This window comes from Anopheles coluzzii, chromosome 2 (assembly GCF_943734685.1).
Source record: "Anopheles coluzzii chromosome 2, AcolN3, whole genome shotgun sequence".
NCBI classification, from domain to species: Eukaryota; Metazoa; Arthropoda; class Insecta; order Diptera; family Culicidae; genus Anopheles; species Anopheles coluzzii.
The window spans coordinates 94,747,413-94,768,057 of NC_064670.1; the positions used below are offsets into that span (position 1 = coordinate 94,747,413).

Genomic DNA, 20,645 nt, shown 5'->3' on the forward strand with positions numbered 1-20,645 from the left:
TTTGTTTCAATTGCTCAGAAATCGCTTCAACAGGACGGGCAGGGGGGGAAGACGTACGGTGTCCCGGGGACGATTGGCTCATGCTCTATTTTTAGCACAGCCGAGGGTTGACGATAGAAATGAAGAGTTGGATTAACGAGAGTATCACCTCCCACCGCCCACCAGGGACCGGCAGAATGGAAGCGAACCGATTGCACCATACGACTTGTTGCATCATACAAAAATGACGCCGCCGTCGGCAGTGAAAGAATAATGAAACAATTAGTCATCGCAGTGCCTCGGTGCCTTGAGGCCGCATCCAGCACATTCCAGTACGGCGCTGGCAATCGATACAAATCAATCCATCAATCGTTTGGGGGGGGGGGGGGGGGGGGGGGTATGGATGAATTAATTACGAGCAACAGAACGTTTGTATGATTTCGCCTCCATTTCGCTCCGACGCAATTTTCCAATGCTGCTCCAATGGAAAGCATTTAGTGAGATTCTTTCTTCCAGCAACACGCGTTGGTTGTGTTCACAAGGCTTTTCCGAGGAAGTCTTACGAATATGAGTTGAACCAATCGGGGAAGTATTGATTAGAACCACCCATCACCACCCCACCAAATAGAAAGCAAATCAACCAAAGCTGCTGATAAACTTCATTTTCCAAGGTTGTTTTCTTTCCCTCGCGCTCTCTCTCTCTCTCTCTCTTTCCATGCTCTTTCGATGATTAATATGCCGTTCGATAATGGTTCTCCACTGGGGTAAGGTGTTCGTCTGTTACACACCAAGAAGTCGCAGGCGTCGCTTTCTGCCGCTTTGACGTAATTCTAACGAGTTTCTCTCATTAGCCCCTGGTGGTGGTGTTGTGGTTTTGCGTCAGAACACGCGCACACCCCCCGCTTCTGAGTCGCGAGAGGGCACTAATGCACAGCACAAAATATTCATAAATGCTTTCTACACTGCCCCCAAGACCTATGCTCATACTTCCTTCGCCAGAGTCATCAACAGCTGCCGCACGCGATCGATTGTTTATAAACCCAATTTCCCCGGACTCTACGCGTGCCCAGAGTTCGTTCCAACGGGGAAATTGGTAAAAGTTCGTGCCGATGATGGTGTGATGGTGCACAAGACAAACTCGTCGTTTCCTTCCACCGGATGCATCCATTCTTTCAACGCAGAAAGGTCGAAGGAAGAAGTGTACCTATCCAACTTGAGAAGTGATCCTCTCTGCCAAAACCTTCCTTCTCCACGTACTGCACTACTCATTGGCACCTCTTTTGTGTTGTGGATTTTGCGGCAACCAGAATGCAGAACAAAGGGGAAGGATTCGGAAAAAATAGAAGACACAAACGAAACGATGACGTCGGACGCTTCCGTCGGCTTTACTTGAGTGGTGTTTGAAAGATGAGCATCGATCCTCAAGTTTGCGGCTCAGCAGTATGTATGCATTGTGATGGAGGTTTCATTTTTGCGACGCCTATAAATAGCAAAGAATCCCGCTACTCAGGAGAGGGAAAAAATATTGCCACCAATTGAGGGTAAAGTGAAACATATTGGAAGCGAATTGATGCGAGTCACCCCCAACCATCAGCCGTGCTCCTGCTCTCCGGCTCGTCATGTTCACATGACGCCTGTCGCCGTGCTGTAAATGCAAAGAAGAAGCCAAAATTAATAAACAACGTTTTATGGGAAGTGCAGCTCGTCGTCTGCGACCAGATGGACGTCAACGTGACCGGCAGAGGAGACAGTTGAAACTGAAAGTCACGTAAGGCGTGGGGGTCCCCACCGCAAGAACACTCCTCCCTCCGGTTCTGGTTGCTGCAAATTGGAGCGTCACTGCAAACGTTTTGTGCAAATGTATTTTAAACTTCTTGCTAGGGCTAAGGCTAAACATAAAAATAAGCATTAATTTAACAAGCTCACAAGCCAATTCTTTCGCTCTGAAGTTCTAGAAGTATCGCTAAAAATAACGTCCTTGTGTACAGTGAAATCGTCACTGGAAGGAGATCTTTATCTAAACGTGACAAAAGCCTCTCAGTCACGAACATCATACTTGACCCAGAATGGGGAGAAACACTTCGCAAAAGGATCGATATAATCGGTGTGACGTAGAATTAATGCGTAACAACCTTCCAATCACTGGATAACTCCGAATTTGATGCCTTGAGTGTGTCATGAAAGAGGCACCAAACAACCAAAGAAAACCTAATATTAAAATTAAAAAAAAGACATTTTTGTGAAGAATTAACTGAATTTTCTTCATCCCATAAAATCCCATTTACAAAAAAGTTTGGGGAAATACTGTGAAACTCCAAAAAGGACGCATAAGAAACCCACTTTTGGTGAAAATATCTCCATGGGTATGTGTATGTGTGTCATATATCCACATCCCTGCTGCAACACTGCACACGGCCGGGGGCCACCGGGTGTGGCAACCTCGGTTTTACCGGCCGGCATATTATTTTGTGGGTCGCGGGAACCCGACCGGAGTGAGAGGTTCTCCTCCGAAGGCCGAATGGTGAGGAGAATAAAATCTTCCAACAGTGTGTACAAGCGCACAGATCACACACACACGCACACGCACATCTTGCCGGGCCGGTTATTGCGTTTCCCTTGCAGCCGGCAGAGGGGCCCGGTCGATCGGATCAGGATGAACTGGACAAACCGGTTCGACGGAACCAAGTATCGTCGCGGTTCGTTTGGTGGGGAGTTTGTTTTCGGGAGAAGATAATTTATTTAAATAAATACTGATTCTTCATCTCGCCGGGCTGCTTGTTCCGATGTTTGCCGGTACGCGGGGGTTGCGCGCGTGGGCCGCTGCTCACCGGTGTGTGTTCTATGCTTTAAGGGGTGGTGAGGCCGGTACGCACTCTCGATCTCCTTTCTGTTGTTGTGTGTACTTTGGGTCGCTTTGGCTGGTTTTTTTTGGCGTTGTTGTCGTTTCGAAGAGAGAAAACCGGATTATTACTGAACAACACAGAAATACACTGTAGCGCGTGTTTTTATTGCGCTTGTGGAAAGTTCGAGAGCTTCGGCTTTGGGGGAAGGGGAGCCCAATTGCTCCCTTAAACAGAGCTGCATTACATTCTGTGCAGATTGAACATTTAAACGCAACAAGGTGAACAACAGAATACCGGTGTAATGAAAAAGGGAATTAATCGAGTTGCGTTACGAGTATAATAAGAATGTAAATTTATCTTAAATTGCATGTTTTTAAATAGCTTTTGGTGATGTAATTTTGAACAGAAAATTCATCAAAAATTTACAACACAAAATCCCTTTTTGTTTTCTGCAAATCAAATCTTTTCATATCAATACAGGGTTTTCCAACTCACTTTCGAATGTGCACATTATTCATTCACCACCTGCTAGATGTTTTTCAACAGCTGTCAAATGGTGTATTTGCATCATGTTAAAATTATTTCTGTTCTTACACATGATTTTCAACACATCACAAAGAGCTGTCAAACTCAATTCAACTTAAGATGTGTTGAAAATCATGTGGAAGAACTAAAAATTATTGTGATGCAATTACAACATTTGACAGCTGTTGAAAAACTGCTTGCAATCGTTTGACAGGCCGAGATAAATATCGTGTTTTTTTCGTTTTTTAAACATTACTTTTCGATTGGTCCCATGTCCAATGTGTTCTAACGGCTGTATAGTGTGCATTTCATACAACAAGAACTCGTGTTTTACGAAATATTTTGTTGAATTACGAAAATTGTTTTCATGCGAAGATTCGTGGTGTATGAACGCAAAAATATTGGTGAGTCTCTTTTTGACACTTGTTTCTGGTTTAAGGAGAAAGTACCTAATGAAAAATATTGTATACAATTTAAATTGACTCGGAAAACCCTGTAAGTGCAGTGAATTCCCTTCTTTACAGTTCCGTTTTTATGCTTCTAATGGTATTGATTGATTGTTTTTTTGTCTTTTTTTCTTCTTTCGATTGCTCTATGATTTATATCAATCCGCATCAAATCTACCGATCGTGTCTTGGCCACAGATTTTATTTGCTTACCGTTTTGCCAATAAAACTGTGTTGCATGGTGACACGCGAACCGTTTACCCAAAGGAAAGAGCCAGCACACGCAGCACGACCAGAACGATTGGGGCGAATGGCAACGATAGCTAACGATTTGATGATAATTTTTCCGCTTTTCCCAGCAATGCAAAGAAGAGGGGAGCGTCCGAAGAAGCGGGGTAAATTTATTGCAATCTGATTGTAAAACTTTTTAACGATTGTTATTCGCCGCCGTACCGTACCTTTGCGTTGTGTGAGAGTGGTAGTAGAGGCACTCTGCATGGGAGCTGTCCTTTTGTTCTGTTCTATTGTACGAGACAATGCACATCTGTCCTTGAGAGCCCTGTTGGTAACTATATCCTTCAGGTTCAGTTGCTAAGTGATGTGTGTGTTGTAAAAAAGCGTCCTTCTTGTGTCTTGGTCACGCACCATTTCGTTGGAGTTCTGTTAGAGAAGTAACGTTGCAATAAAGTCGTTCAGTTCAGCAATGATTGCTTTGTTTATAAGAGCATCTATGATTAATTCTAGTTTTTCCCCTTCCCTTCCACTCCCACCGTCAACCTTTTCGAGCGAGTTTGCCAGGTGGAACTGGAGCAATGAACTCGAGGTGCATGAGGGCAGTGTAATAGTGTACGCTGCTCTCCCTTTCTAAACAGCTGCCAATGTCAATGTTCAATCGTTTGCACCTGCTTGGCCTAGAAATCAATATTGAAATGTATTAGCCCAGATATAGAGACCGTATGCAGATGCTGAGGAAAGAGAAGTGGCGGTGTAACTGGACAACATTTTCTGGTTCACCGAACGGACGTGATGAGACCCGGTGGCGGTTTAGAAAAATCCCACTTGTGGCAGTGAATGTGAATGAAAATTAAGGAACACCTCACGACTCTCGCACACGCTTCTCATCTCTTAAAGCAATTTACACTTTTGCTCTCGTTTGCATACGGCAATGGGCAAATGCTGGAGACGTTGACGCTGAGTTTTGCTGGCAGGAAGTTTGCAAGCTCTGCTGCATTCCAATGGGAGTGGGTAGTAGGCGATATAAATGGCTATCTCTCTCTCTCGGTTTCATCTAAACTGCGAAACCCAACAGCGGAATCCCTACAGCGCAAAACTGATGTAAAAGTTGTATAATGTTCCTGTACGCACCGGTTGAAAATGCAGTTCCAACCCTAGCCCGCCTGCGCCACTGTTGCCATAGGTCGTGATGATCCAACACCCTGCCATCTAAGGCGAGACACGGTGTCGATGAGATTAAAAGTCGCACCGTAATTAAAGAACTCCATTAGTAAACGACCTTGAAGACCTTCCCCTTTTGTTCTCAAGCACACGCAACCGGGCAACAGGTTATGCGCGCGGGTGTTGCCAAGCCGCACTGTGCTAAAACACGGTTCCTCCTCATGTTGTATGGCTTCTGCGATGCGTGAAGGTTCCTTCCTGTTGGAACTGGAATTCCTATTGTGACACAATGTTCTACCTCGAGGTCATTAGGAAGGGGCATCGATTTATTGATTGTCTTAATGCTTCTGGAACTATGAAGAAATGCCCTTTACCATGTCATGTACAAGACGCATCCCTCTCAACAGCTCACTAATTCCTGTTTGTTCTTGTTTTGTCTTGCAGATTCATACACTCCCAAAACCGGATGTTTATTCTCTCCGAACGCCAGTTGGTGCGTACTGAAGCCCGCAACCCTCGTAAACAGAGTGATTAAGACGCGGTGAAAAGTCGCGGTCCGGAAATAGGGAACGCGCCCCACCCGCGCGCGCTATACGCCGCTGTGCTGCAGTGCTGAATTGCAGTTTTGCCGAAAGCAAAAAAGAATTGATACGTGCGCGCCACAACGGTCGGTCGAAAGGAATGTGTTGCGTATGCAACACAAGCGGATAGGTGCGCGGACAAAGAAACTCTAGGGGCGGCAAAGAAAGACGCACCGAAACGAAAAACATTAAAAAAAAAACAACAACACGCCACTACACTAATCCACCCTTGGGCGTGTTTGTGTGTGTGTGGCGACGCGATTCCCCACATTCACACCCATCGCGGTGAGCAGCCGATTTCGGCGTCGTGTGTGGACAGTCAGTCAGTGCGCCGAATCGGCCAAGTGCAGCCATTGATGCCAGAGTAGCAGCAGCAGCAGCAGCAGCAGCAGCGGTACCGAAAGTTGCGTTCCGTGACAGTCTTCGGTCGCTCATCATCGCCGTTGAATCGATTTTGGCTTTTGCCCCTACCCGTTCGTATAAGAGGGTAGCAGCAAGCAAGCCTTTTTCGTGGGGCAAGTTTCGCGAAGCGCGAAAGAGAAGTAAGCGTGCTGTGGTCGTGTGCGCTCTTTAGCGCAACGGCGTTCAGTAAGTTCTTACCAGCGTCAGACAGCAGTAGTGTCGCTGTTGTAGGTCCGATCTGGGCACGTTGTAATCGAACGCCGAAGAGACATAGGAAAAAGAAGGTTTCCGAAACGTTATAAGCGAACCATATCGTCGAAGCGGGCAACTGCGTAGTTGCGTTGCGGCGTCGACCAATAATAATCAACAACAGCAACTTCAGCACGAGAAAGCGACACCAACAGAGCGCCGCCCATCGGAACGGTGTGGGGTGTGAAGGCTTTTTTATTAAAGCCAATTGTGAGATCGCGGACGATACAGTAAATTGTGAGCAACAAGTAGGCGCAACGCTTCTTCGCGTGATCTCCGGTCGCCGATAGAATCTGCATCTGTCGGCGGCTAGTGAGCCTGAGTGGGGTGATCGTGATATACTTTCGAGTGTACTAGGAAGGCCGGACGAACTTCTGCGGATTTTTGCATTCAAATAAGAAGTGAAGTGTTCTAAGACGAACTGGTTGTGGGATTAAGCAGATTGAGAATCAACTAAAGCGTGATCGAATCTCTAGAAGATCGTCTCTCTCGTACACTAACGAACAGAGGAAGAAGAATTCCTCTGTAAGCTAAAAGCGGTTCAAAACCCAGCAACAACAAAACCCGAACTCTCGCTCTCTCTCTCATACGTAATCGTCGCGAATTAAGCAGATCCTCTTCCTTCACTCTCCCTACCCCGTCTCGTCCTTCTCCATCTCGGAGCTAGACGCCCCAACCAACCCCAAGCGAGCGCGATCGTAACCGGGAGGGTAAGTGCATTAAATCTGGGGCAGCGCAGGCGGTTCCCATGCTGAACTACCGCCTCGTGTCAACGCACTTCCTGAAGCAGCCATAGATTTCGCGGCCTACCACCGCACAGCCACACAGAGCGAGAAGTAGAGACACCGGCGCATTGGCGGGCAGAGGACGTCCCCTTCCGAGGGCAAAGGTCGTAAAAATGTGCAGAGATCGGGATATGCCACTTCGATGAACGGAACTCTGTCGCGTTGTTATAGTGTGTGAGTGCGTGTGTGTGAGTACACTGTATTGTGTCATCGTTAGTAGCATCGTTACCTAGTGGCCGACCACGACCCAACCCACTGCGTGCGTGCGAGTGTGTGTGTGATTGGGGGAAATATCTAGTTAGTGCATTAGCCAGGCAGCAAGAGTGCCGGGAGCGCCAACGAGCGAGCGTGTGTGTGTGTGTGAGTGCCTGTGAGAGCGAGTGTGAGCGAGAGCGTGTGTAGTGAGAGGAGAGCGCCGCTGCATTAGTACTACTAAGTTAGCTTCATACTACTACTTCGGTTACTTACTACACTACTACCACTGATCACCTTCTACCGCACGACACGCGTCGCGATACCCTTTGCTGGCTTTGCGCGTGTGTGAGTGTGTGTTGATCCAAAGCTTGCCGGCCGCCTGCACCAGAGTGTGTGTGTGCGCGAAGCACACGGGCGATCCTTTCGGAAGCGGCTGAACAGCTCGGTAGTAGCTTGATGTCATCCGAGGACTTCACATCCTTCGCGAGTATCTCTACAGACGTCCCGGGGACAATAACATCGGCGTACCGTGTACGCATCGTGTGATCGGCCTGCTTGTTTGGATAATTAAATCCCACTGTTCGCAAACGGAAACGAGATCAACAACGGGAAGATAGATCAAATTGCTGTCTCTGCTTCTGTTTGTTGTTGGGAAGTGATACACTGCCAGAACAACGAGTTCGAAACACACACGTGCTAGTTTGTGCCGAATTCGCAAGTGTGTACCGCCGCGCATCCGGAAGAACCATCATACACATCCGGAAGCTCGGGCCACCATCAACATCAGCAGTGCAACATCAGCAGCAGCAGCAACAGCGACTCACAACCGCTGTCGCTTTGGTCGTCGTTAAGCCGCGAAGATTCCACCCAAAATTGAAGCATTTGCCAAAAACTGCTGGGAAACGGTAACCGCTTGCGTGGTAAGTGTAAACATATTTTATCGTTAGGGCATAAATATCGTATCGCTCTCTTTCTCTACTCTTACCTGCCGTTTATATTGCTAAAAACGTTCGGAAGTAGTTTCTGTTTGGCTCCAAGTGGCGATGATCTTTGCGAAGGTCCGTTTGGTTTATTGCCCTCCTGCTTGATCGTTATTGACCTTCGAGAAGGTTTGGTGTATTTGGGGCGGAGGTTTCGGTTGGCAGATTGCCATCGGAAGGGTAGAAAACAGTTGATCGTACGTACAAATTGCAATGATATTTCATCCGGCGCAAAAAATTGGAAGTGATGGATAATAGCTGACGACGATACGAAATTGTTGAATGTAGAATTGTTTTGAAACGATACCTAATTAATCAATTAATCTAATCCGGGTATTGGTTGTGAAAGGAGAGCTGGTTTTAGTTTTTTTTTATTTTCTTTCGTTTTATTATTATATACTTTGAGAGAAATAGCGCACCTTTAAGAAAAATCTCTGAAATTGTTCTTCGGTCATGAAGTGATGGTCCAGCGTAGAATCGATCCCATGCATTGTTGTGTAATATACCGATCATTATCACATTACACTATACCATCAATATTCAGTATCAATATTTAAAACACTACAACGAAACAGCAACCAGCACCAATTTGCCGTAGTTAAGCAACCGCGTTAACTCTGTGCCGAATCTTGTACATTTTAATTTAGATAGATGCCACCACATCACACCACTCCCACCCAGAACAATATTCTCAACCCAGAACCAAGAACACGAGCAAAACAAAATCCCACAAAACAACAACCGATTTGTGTTGTTGTCGCTCGAAAATCTCACCATCTTCCGCGCCAGCCGGGGTATTAAACCGCGTTTATATTTTTAGCCAGCCGGTCGCGGCCCCGCAATCATCAATCCCAGAAAGCACAGGGGCCCAACACATGTGTCGGCACTTCTCCCATACAGTGGCATTTTGCAGGCGGTTTTTTTTGTTTTCCTCTTTTTTTTGGTCATGTTATGACCGGCCAGGCTGATGAGGTGTTTGTTTTGTTGCTTCGAAATGCGCCAATTTCGTCGCCAATCTCCGCCGCACAGGCCGGTCTTGCGGCCGCGGTTCACATCGAGCAATGGCAGAGAGCGAAGGGCCGGGCATGTTGTTTGGTTGGCGTGTTCCCTGATGTTACGTCCCATTGCTTATCGTGTTTCCCCGTTCCTGCGACGGTACACCGTTCACCGATAAACGTGTGGCGTCTTGTTTCGGGCTTTTTTTTCGTGGTTGTTGGTTAATAATTGTAAATAAACAACAAAGCAGGGTGGAAGCGTTTGTGTGATGATGCATGGCTCAACGGTTTTCAAATATATTGTAAAAGCAAACCAATGTGTGTGTGTTTTGGTCGATAGGCGGAGGTGAAGATAGCTTTGCATATGATGCGTAATGCAATGGGTCGTTGAATGATGGTAGCTTCACTGACAGCTAAATTAATTTGTCATAATAATCATCATTTGAATGAATATTTGTATGGACTGTTCATGTAATGCTTGTCGAGCTGAAATCCCGCCTACAATCGCCAAGAGACGTTGGGCAGCAGTTTTCATCCACGTGTCTTCAAAAAAGGCAAATAACTAAACGATTAATGTGGAACATTTCTCGCATTAGCTGACCTTCAAAAAAGCCCTCAACCATCGCTCATCGCTAGCAATAAGTTAGGATTATCATTCCCTCCGTCGTTCTTCCAAAGTGCATCCTCATATAAAGCGTAATCTTTCCGCAATGGTGTTCCTTCCCACTTGCCCGACCCGTCTCCGGATGCACTTTGAAATCTGTGCGTAATGTTTGCCACCGACCGCAGATGACGTACTTAAGACGCTCGCCTGTAAAGGTATGACTAGTCAGCAATGGTATTTTTACCAAAAGTGTTGAATCTTAAAAGCGACCAATAAAAATACGATCACACATATCTTTCGTCAGCGTCTCTCCGTCGACTCGGTCGTGGTGTTTTTGCTGCCGTTTTGCTTCTCTCGTTCGCATTGCGCGTGACTCTGGATGTTGGTCCTTAAGAGGATCGCCTCATTTTGACACATATTCACACCAAGAAGCCAAGATCAAGATGTGGAATTTTGCCTTTGGGTTTTGTTTTTTCTTTCCCTTCTCTCACTCCGACGTCATTTATTCTGACGCAAATGTTGTTCGTTTGCTACACGTCCCGCCTGTACGCAGGCAACTCCATTTCATTTGCGCTACTTACACGCTTGCTCCTTTCCCTCGCGATGATGGAAAACTGGCGCACACGGGTAATGATTAATAATGCAGCAGCAGCAGTAGTGTGTGGCAGTGCATTGGGGCGCGCATATAGATTATTTTGGGAAAATGCCCAAACATGGCACTTATTTTGTCAGGTGCCACAGCTCTGGCTGTCCCCGTGCGTTTGTGTGAGTGCGGCCTTCACTTTGTGGTGGGCATACGGTATGAGGAAAGGTGTGGCAGGGTTCCCTCTCGCCGAGCTCACCGACTGTGTATGATACATATTTAAACGTTGGAAAATTGTTTAATGGTAATGAGCGATGGTGTGTTTGTGTTGTCGTTATCGATTGAAAGGATAGAATTATTTGGGGCGTTTTTCCATTGTAAGAATAGTCGCTTAGAATAGATCCAATTAAATTGATTAAATATTGAACTAATTTATTAAAATTTGTATTACAGCAGCAGTTTTATATAAGCGCTGCTTCACTTGCAAGTACATGCAAGATAACAACAATTTTTTTAATTCTTGGCATAACCAAAGGTCGTTACAAAAAAATAATATTATGACAGGTGACTAACCAAAGCTTTTGCAAATGCGGTGTATGATCTATTTTTAAAATACCAAAATAAAAATGCTTGCAGTGGCTATTTATAACCGGTCGTCCCCTCTAATGCAAATACCCAGCTGTAAAGATATTTTGCTCATAATTCGTCCGCACAACAGTTTGGCTGGACAAAACAACAAAGGTTTATTACATTGCGTGGTGTGACTCACGAGCGTCGTCTGTTCGCATTGCTGGTAAATTAAATTCATTACGATAAGATACTACCACTCACTGATGCAAGCCATCTTGGGGCCACTTTACATACTTCACGCTTACGATGCGTGGGAAAAAGAAATTGCAACAGCGTTCCACTGTCTCCAACAACCGATAAGTGATGAGCCCATACCGGTTTTTATCAGTTCAATTAGTGGTTCTTCAATTTGCCTACCGTTGCAGTTCCGTTTAATTAATATTACCATGCGGTGATTGTGCTAGAGGATGTTGGCATTTGCACGTCTGAACGGATTCTCCGCAACAAAACCACACCCGGTATCAATGATCCGATCTTTGACCGTGAATGTTCGATACCCGGCCGAACCAATCGGGAACTCCTGTGGGCCCACAAGATGACAAGCAATCATCAAGAAGCATCGATTTTTGCTAGACCATGCGAAACGAAAAGGCCAAGAGCCGTACACGAATGTAAACAAATTTGATCACTGTTTGTTGGAGGTTGATAAGAAAGCGGCAAGATTGCAAGATGGTTTCCAGTTTTTGCCCGTCCACCTTTCGTGGAGGCGTGAGAAAATGGGTGGAGGAACGCGACGCGAGGTGTGCGAAACGGTACACCGTTGCGGAACCTCCAACAACACTCACACACGGTGCAATTAAAAGTAGCGGCAAGTGAGTGTCGCGCTCAAGATTGAGAGAAGATGTCGCGTACCTACGGGGCCAGCAAACACAACGACCTTGCAGTACTTTGTGCAAAATGGAAAACGGCAGCGCTAGGAGAAGAAGAGGAAGCTGTGACGACATTAGGTGCTAACATTCGCCTCTACCATTTGCCCGTGGCCCGTGAATCAGTTCGGTTCAGATTAAATCGGTGCTGTACCGTTCGTTCCGGATGGTACTGGTGCGCCTGGTGCATTTAAATCTCTGTCTTTGGGAGCGATTTAATGGGAGATGAGGAGGTTGTGTGAGCCAGTTGGAGTGCGAAGTTGTGCGAGAGCCGCGGTGTCTGGTGGGATCCGCTTGACAGGTCTTATCGCGCGTGATCTACGCGAAAGGCTCAAAGATGGCTGTTGACTGTGGAAAGTAGCATTTATTAACACTTCTGTATGTAGCCGGCCAAGAAGTCTCGGGGATGTGAAGAGTGATTTAAAATATTTCATTTCCGGCATTTTAAAAAGAGCCGAGAGCACTTACCTTGTTGCAAAAAGGTTCTAAAAACTCAAACGAAAACATCATTTGTTTGTTATTTTTGACAATCGTTTCGATTCCGTTTCGATCAAGCTTGAAAAAGTGGCTTGCTGTCTTCTGTAGTCAGACTTGGATCTCATTTGGCTTTGATCTCAAAAAATGTTAATCTGTAGCTTTTATATCTCTATGCTGTTGACCTGGCACCATAGTACAATCATCAACTCGATCGACAACTAACAACATGTTGGTCATGGGTTCAAAACTTGTATAGATCCGGGTCCTCTATATATCTTGCTTATGCGGTAAATCTGTAGGCTTGTAGATAACATAACCTAAGTCCATTAGTAACCATTGTTTATACCACTGACTGCAATTGTAGCGTCAAATAAAAGGAAAAACATATAGTCTTGCAAGACAAGACAATAGACTTGGATGGTAGACATGGCTTAGGATTCTTCAAGAATGTAAAGAAGAAGGAAAATCGAACCTTCCAAAGAGATATGCCGACTTCCATCCATTAAATAAATCTAAAACATCTGAATGGATCACTTAGTTAGGATTTAAAAAAAAAGCTCAAAAGCCCAAGCTTTTCCTCTACAAAGCTCGCCATCTTCTGTAAAGAGACTTAACACTGAGATCACCATCATCCTAGCAAGCGTCACCATCCGAGAAATGGCGTTGTTAGCAGGCTGGGGAAAAACAGCTGTTTACTATTCCCCCCACAGCGCTAACCCCTGTGTACTATATTGGAATGTATTGTCCCAGGTAAAAGTAAGCACCCGCCGCACTCCCCAGGAAAGCCATGTTTGAACGATTTCTGTCAATATTTGGCTAACGAGTGAATACACACACGCGAACTGATCGCAATTTTCCCTGCGAGGCCCTTTAATATTAGCATTCCATTATTATAGAAGGTGCTGTGCTGCCTTGTTGTTTTCACGGTAACCCACTAATCCGGTGGAATTGCTCTCCAATCGGACACAAGTAGCTTAGCGCTGTAAAATAATACGGGCTGCGAACACGAACGCGAGAACCAATTAGGGCACGGAAACAGTGAAACAGATTCCAATGGCGGCGCATACGCTACCGGCTCAACTCTAGCGCCAACAGAAACAATGTGTAATGCCTGCAAAGCATTGCAAGCGCGATCGTTGTGTCGTACCACTCTCGTTGGTGTTTTAGTACACTTGAGAGGAAGATAAGCGTGACGACGGCGACGACGACAACAAGCGTGCTCGCAGGTGATAAGCGCAAGACACTCACTAGCGCACAAAATGCTGCCACACAAGACTGGAGAACAGCGAAAACAACCCCTCTCTCTCTCCGGTGACGGGGACGGTGTTTCGCTCTACTATTGTCCCTGTACATGGGAGACATCATCTCACAGTCTCCGGCGCGCGGCTATGCGTAGTCTGCCAGCGCACAATCTGTCTGTTGGAGAGAGTGTCTAGTATGTGTGTGTGTGACGAAGGCACCTCTATTATCACTCGCCTGTGTGTATACGTGTCACTGCCGTGTATAAAACCCATCCCGGGTGACTGGCAAGCTCCCACAAGTTTTGCAACCGGCATCGCAAGCAGATCGTACGCGAAAGTGATCACACTCAAGTGCACTGTGATTCTGTTAGTCGTTTCGTTTCCAAGCAGAGACAACGGGACAGACAATTTCTTGACGTTTATAAGGTGTCTTCCAATGAACAGTGCAAAGCAATCCATGCTTTGAAGTGTGACCAGTACTTCCCAAGCCAGCTGCAGCTGACACACTGGGAAGTCGTTTGTGAAGTGAGGCGATCATAAAGAGAGTGGTTTTACGAGGACACAACAAGGACCTTTGTTAAAGTGGTGCCTGACATCATGCTGTGCGTACAGCCCACCGATCATGTCGCTGGTAGAAAGGGGCTGATCTACAAGCTGGCACACGCCTGCCACATTCGGGAGTGGAAAAATAAAGTAAGTGGTTACGGCTTCCCCGTTTCATCGAAGTACTGCTGGTGGAAGATTCCACATCTCCGGCGAGATGTTGTCGTTATTGGTGTGATTGTTGAAAAATCGTAAGCGCGTTGAAGTGGAAGGTGGAAAGTGTCCACCAATAAGTGGCCCTTGAAAGTGTGAAGAAAGTGACCAACTGCGTGGGGTGGGAGGATTTTATGAGAGAGAAGAAGTCCCCTTACCACCCAGTGAGCTTTGTAGCGGCTTCCGGTTTTAGTTCGATTGGGTGCAATAAAAAGGATAGCATTTTTAGTACCTCTGTGTGTGTGTATTTGTGTGGCTGATCTGAAGTGGCACAGGATGTTTTTTTTATTCTTTCGCGAGAATTGCATGTCACGGGACGCCACTCGCTCTTGCCATACCATGCTGATTCGACACTGTTTGTGTTAGATAATGTGGTTTCGGTATATCTCAAGTACCTGTGCCAGTTTAACGTGCCTTCGTTGAAGTACACGGTGATGTTGTTTTCGCATTCGATTCACCCAAAGGGAATCATTCGTCGATAGAGAATTCGCCCAGATGATCCCTACATTGTTTGTGACGGCACGCCTGCTGGGCCTGCGGGGCCATTGTGTTCAATGTTCGATGAAGTGGCTGCTCCGGCTCTTGTGATGGATTAAGCTCGAGCTCGAATTCTGCTGTAATACCACTTGTTACATTCTCGCTTCGTTTAAATCCCCTTTGCTGACGTTGGCTGGGGCAATGGGTGTAGAACAAGATCTAGAGCCCCTTGGAGACGCTCCGGCCGATCATCGCCAATCATCCATCACCATGCTGCTACTGACCTACTGATTCGGCGCTGGGCGTAGAAACTGGAACACAGCACAGCTATCGGAGCGAAGGGCGCGCGGCACATTATCACAGGCACATTCTAGAAACAGACAAGTCCGTCTTAAGCCAATACGTCACACGCTAAGATGCTATCCTGTAACGTGTTTCGCTATCACCGAACGGGACATTGTTTCGCGCTGGTGTGTCCAGATAAAACTGTGTTTCGAATATCATCCCGGGGATGATTGAATTGCTCCCCAAACCGCCCCGCCTTTCTTTTGTCAACCAATCACTTCTTCTCCGTTTTATGATACGCTCATTAACTGCGCTGGACGTTTTTATTATACAGCACCCAGGGAGAAACTGTACTATCAACAGTCAAACAATTGCGCGTGCCAAAACGCGATTAATGTATCAATCTTGGGGGCAGACACGCAGGCAAAAGAAAAGCGACACGACGACCACTGTTGTTGACGTGACATGCGATAAGCGGCGTGTGTCCAATGTGGGAGATAATTGAGATCTGATAGGCGTAGGGGGCTGGTGACCAAAAATTCGACGTCATTTATTGGAAGATAATGGGGGGGAGGGAGTATAGCAGCGCGTGTAGAAGAAAACAACAGCGCATTTTCCCTATCACTCGTCAATCTCGCAAGAAAGTGTTTGTGTTGTGTGCGCCGCTGTGGATTGACAATTTAATACGATCGCTAGTGGGCAAAGTGTGAATTGGGGGATCGAAAACTCGTGCCACGAGGACGGTATGCATCTCGTTTTGCATCTTGTGCATCTCTGTCAACAAACTTGAGTCGCCCGAAGGCACTAGACGGTGGTGTTGGTGGTGATGCTTGATGTAGTACAAGTGCAAAAGTGCACCGTTTCGTAACGCTTGAGCTTTAGATCAGCGACAGAACTACGATAAAACAAAATCACGTACAACACCCACCACCCGTCCGCGCTCTACACTTCATCACGAGTGGCTAGTAGTTCACGGGTTGGTTCCGGGGCGGTAAACAATTGGAACAATTTAAAACCGCCACTGCGCGTCATCACACCCGTCGAGGGGCCCGTGTTCGCGGTCGTGTTTTTGTGTCCGTGTTCTGTTCTAGCTTAGCGCCATTTTCTATCTATTGATCGTGAAACAATTTGCACCGGCCACCAGCCTGCCTACCTGCCTGCCTGACCCAGTTTAAACCTCTCCCTCTCCTTCCGTATGAGCGCCTCAAGCCAATCGCTAAATGGTTACGAACGAATTACGTGAATATATTTTGAAGGCTGGCTTTAAGCTCTGCCCTGCTCAAGCGCGACCTCCGAGGGAATGAGGAGGGGTGGTGCGGACGAGGGCTAAATTGGACAAATTTTATCACACATCGTGTCTCACATGGCAGGACACACGAGCAAATGTAAAACAATGTGTTAGAATTATAGAGAGAGAGAGAGAACAAGAGGGAGAGAGAGAGCGTGATTGAGCGCGAGAGAAGTGTGAACATGCATGTTATGGCGTTACCCCCGGATTGTGCTGGGGCTGCAATGACGCGTGAACTGCATTTCCGCGGTCGCGGTTAGGGAAAACATTTACGTCACGGTTTTCCTCCCCTTTTTGCGAAGGTCACAAGAGGGGATTGACAGGGAGCAAAATAGAAAAAAGCGAGGAGTAGAGAATTCCCAACCCCACCTCCACTATGACTGAACCCTATCTATTATCACGCTGTTTAGGTGTGGTGCTGCTGCTGGCTGCTGGTAGTGGTTATTATTTATTTTGTTTCGCACTGAAAGCGAATCGTCAGTGAAAGCTTTTCTTTCAATTGTTTTTGTTCCCTCGAGTGCCATTTCAAGCGGTACGGCGGCGAACTGTTTTGTAAACACGCTTGATTGCTGAAGTGTTTGATCAATTCCATTTCGATTCCGGCGCGTGTTTTCTCTCTCTCTCCCTCTCTCTCTCTCTCTCTCTCTCTCTCACTCTCTCTCTCTTTCTCTCTCTCTCTCTTTATCTCCCAGTTTTAGCAGTATACTGACCTTGGATCGATAAAATATTGCATTTGATTGACTGTTTTCCAATGCTGCAAAGGCAAAGAAGACGGTTTGGGGAAAACTTTATCGTGGCGGTTGCTATGGTTATCAAACTTGCTCGAATGTATTGTGTTCGGATTGGAACATCCATGCACACTTTGTTTAATCAATCGACGGTGCGAAGGTGAAAGCTTTTGCACTGCTCCGGTCGTCGATGTTGTAAGCTACAACGGACCAGGCTGCTCCACCGTTGCGCTGGGGTGGGTTGTAGAAAGTGTATTAAAATTATAAAAATAATTGCTAGGAGTATATTAATTGTTTGTTGGTGTTAAGAATTAGCTTGATATTGTATACATAGAAAATGTATTTGATTTCTGTATGTTTAAACCCATTAATTTGGATTTGTTGTGACGAAAGAGGCACTAGGCGTCTCCATCAACCATTTTCATCAATATTAAAAGTGTTTTTTTTTCTAATATGTTCCTCCTTTTTTCTCTACCCCTTTCTTTAGTGCGGCATGCGTCGCCCATCACTGGGACAGAATGAAGACGACCTTAGTCGTCTGACAACGATCATCTCCCCGACCAGTATCAGCCTATCGTCGAACGGTCAGTCCGACCCGGTGGTGGTAGCGGATCATCACGATGTCGTTAGCTGCGGTCGAGCGAAAGCGCACAGCACCAGTAGCAATAGCAGCAGCAGTAGCAGCAGCAGCAGTAGCAGCAGCGGCAGCAACAGCAGCAGCACCAGCATCAGCCATGGCGCAGGCAACACAACTAGCAACAGTAGCAGCAACTGCCCGGCAAGCAACAACAGTGTCAGTGGCCCGGCCGGCCGCGGCAGTGTTGATGGGGGAAGCAGCACGACAAGCAACAGCAGCAATGGCATCAACACCAGCACCAGCACCAGCAGCGATGGGGTGAAAGTGATCGCTACCAGCAAGGGCAAAGACGATGATCGCGGTACGGCGGGTGGTCATGGTGGTGGTCGGGACGAGCTGTCCGAAGCTCTACCACCACCCACGGTGCTCGTGAACCAGTATCTACCGAATCTGATCAATTCGTCGGAGTGGCAAAACTGCCGCAAGCGCAAGGAGCGCCAGGACAGTACGTCCTCCATCAGCCAGGACCGGAAGCTGATCCGCTCGAACAGCGAGGAGCATCTGCCGAACTGTCAGGAGGTGATCAGGCGCGTCTCGTCGCACGAGGACTTTAAGAAGCGGTCGGCGGCAGCCGCCGTCGTGTCGGTGGAGATTTCCATCGACAAGGAGAACGTCATCGCGGAGGAACCGCTCGAGGGCGAGGATGAGCAGCAGCAGCAGGTGTTCGAGAAGAATCTGAAAAACAGTGCGGATGATTTGAAGAAATTCTTCATCGGCAGCGTGGAGAGCGTCGGGGGCAAGGAGCATCATCATCACCACCACCATTCCGGCCATCTCGCGCACAACAACCATCACAACCACCATCACGGTAACCATCTGTACCATCATCTCGGTGGCCATCACCATCATCTGCATCATGGCGGCGGGAAGTCGCAGCCGTCCCACCATCGGCTGTCACCGTGCCGGGATATATTGAAGTCGCGGCGCGATTCGGACAGCGAGCAGGACGGTGAGCACGAGCGGCGGCGGCACTGTGAGCGGTTCTCGAAGACGCGCCCGCCGCCCGGCAGGAAGTCGGTGTCGCCCCGTGCGCGCAACAGCTCCAAGCACTCGAAGCTCGCCGTGAAGGCGGCAAGCGTGGGCTTGGGAGCCGTTTTGCTCGCCGGAAATGAGCATTTCTACTCCAAGCATGACACGCACCCGAGCGGTGGCGGCAAGTCGGAACGGCGCATCCGTTCCAGCAGCAAGCATCGGGAGCAGCAGCAGAAAGTGTTGCAGGACGACACGGTGATGGATGACGGTGTAGTGCCGCTGTCCGACTACAACGACAACAACGTGCTGGAAAAAAATCACGCGGTTGAGGAAGCGACGAAACTCATCGATGATGAGGAGGAGGAGGTGGTGCAGGAGGTCCAACCGGAGGAACCACTTTCGCCGCGCGAAAAGCTCCCGTGGGGACAGACGTACCCGGACGATACGCCGGCCCTCGTCTGTCAGCGCTTTGCGGACGATAACTTTGAGTACGCCAAGCGTATGGATTCGGTATCACACGCCAAGCTGCGGCCAGTCTCTTCCGGCAACTCGCTCAAGCTGTACGGTGCTCATCACCGCAGCGCGGAGAATGCGCCACCCTCGACGATCCACCACCATCACCACCATCACCAGAAGGCAACGCCGGCCGCGAACAATATGTTTGACGAGCGCGTGAAGGCGATCAACCGGAAGCTCGGCGGGCTGAAGAAGAAGCTGTCGCAGTTCGAGGACCGGTTCGAGCTGGAGCACGGCTACCGGCCGACGCACGGCGACAAGTCGGCGGACGCGCCGACCAAAAGCATCCTGGTGGAGATACACAAGCTGCGCAAGGAGAAGAATCAAATCAAAGCCGATCTGGCCGTCTTTTCGGCGAAAGTGGCGGCGGCGGCGGCGACGACGACGGCAACGACCGGCCAAAAGCAACAGGCCGCCACCGGTGACGGTGGGCTGAGCGAGGACGAGACGGCGACGGAGAAGCGGCTGGCCAAGATGAAGGATACGATCGCTGACATTGAAAAGGTAGGGCAAAGGGGGCGGCACACCACAGCTCTTCATCAATCATTCGCTTCAATTGTCCATTGCGTCTTACACGTGCCTCGTTTTGGGTTCTTTTTTGTGTGTGCTGCGAATGACAATGGTACGATGACGCGTCCGTTTTGTTTCAGAAGGGGCTGATAAGCGTGCCACGCTTGAATGCCGCAAATCGGTCGGTTGATAATTATGGGCAATTAGATGATCGTTCACATGATCGAGCGGGTGGCAGTGCTGCCGGCGTGTTGCATTAGCAGCGCGTTTAGCGCCGTTCACTATCGGGGCATGCACGTGGCGCGCACGTTGTTTGAATCATGCGTGGTACAAAGTGATCAATTGGCATTCTAATTTGTTGCTATGGGTTTAAACTGTCTAGGCTCTCGGATATTACTAGTTTATAGGTTATTATTGCGTTTCATTCAAGTAATTTTCTTCCTAATTGTAGCTATATAAATTAATGAGAAGAAGTGATACAAACACCCGGTTATTCAGTCGACTAAAGCAAAATGATTCTTATATTAATATGATTTATTATTTTTTAACTGTTTTCAAGCAGCCATTTTCTCCCGACGGCACAAGCTGTTCAGCTTCAAAGTTGACAAGCTTTATGGAACACCTGACAAGCTTTATGACATCATTCTTATAGGCTTTAGTGCCTATATTCTTTTATTTCTTAATTTTTATTACCCAAATG

At 47.5% G+C, this 20,645-nt stretch overlaps 1 protein-coding gene across 4 annotated transcripts in view; it reads left to right on the top strand.

Annotated features, from left to right (window-relative positions):
* LOC120950670 (protein FAM13A) overlaps positions 1-20,645 on the top strand; it is a 37,609-nt gene that overhangs the window by 13,765 nt on the left and 3,199 nt on the right. For 2 of the 4 annotated variants that reach the window (XM_040368897.2, XM_040368896.2), the window contains exons 2-3: positions 5,633-8,320; positions 17,798-19,939. In XM_040368897.2, coding sequence (XP_040224831.2) covers positions 17,804-19,939 — 2,136 coding nt within the window. In that variant the 5' untranslated portion in view covers positions 5,633-8,320; positions 17,798-17,803. Of the gene's footprint in view, positions 1-5,632; positions 8,321-14,053; positions 14,470-17,286; positions 17,547-17,797; positions 19,940-20,645 lie in introns of those variants that run through there. The other 2 variants (XM_040368895.2, XM_040368898.2) reach the window with 2 other exon arrangements.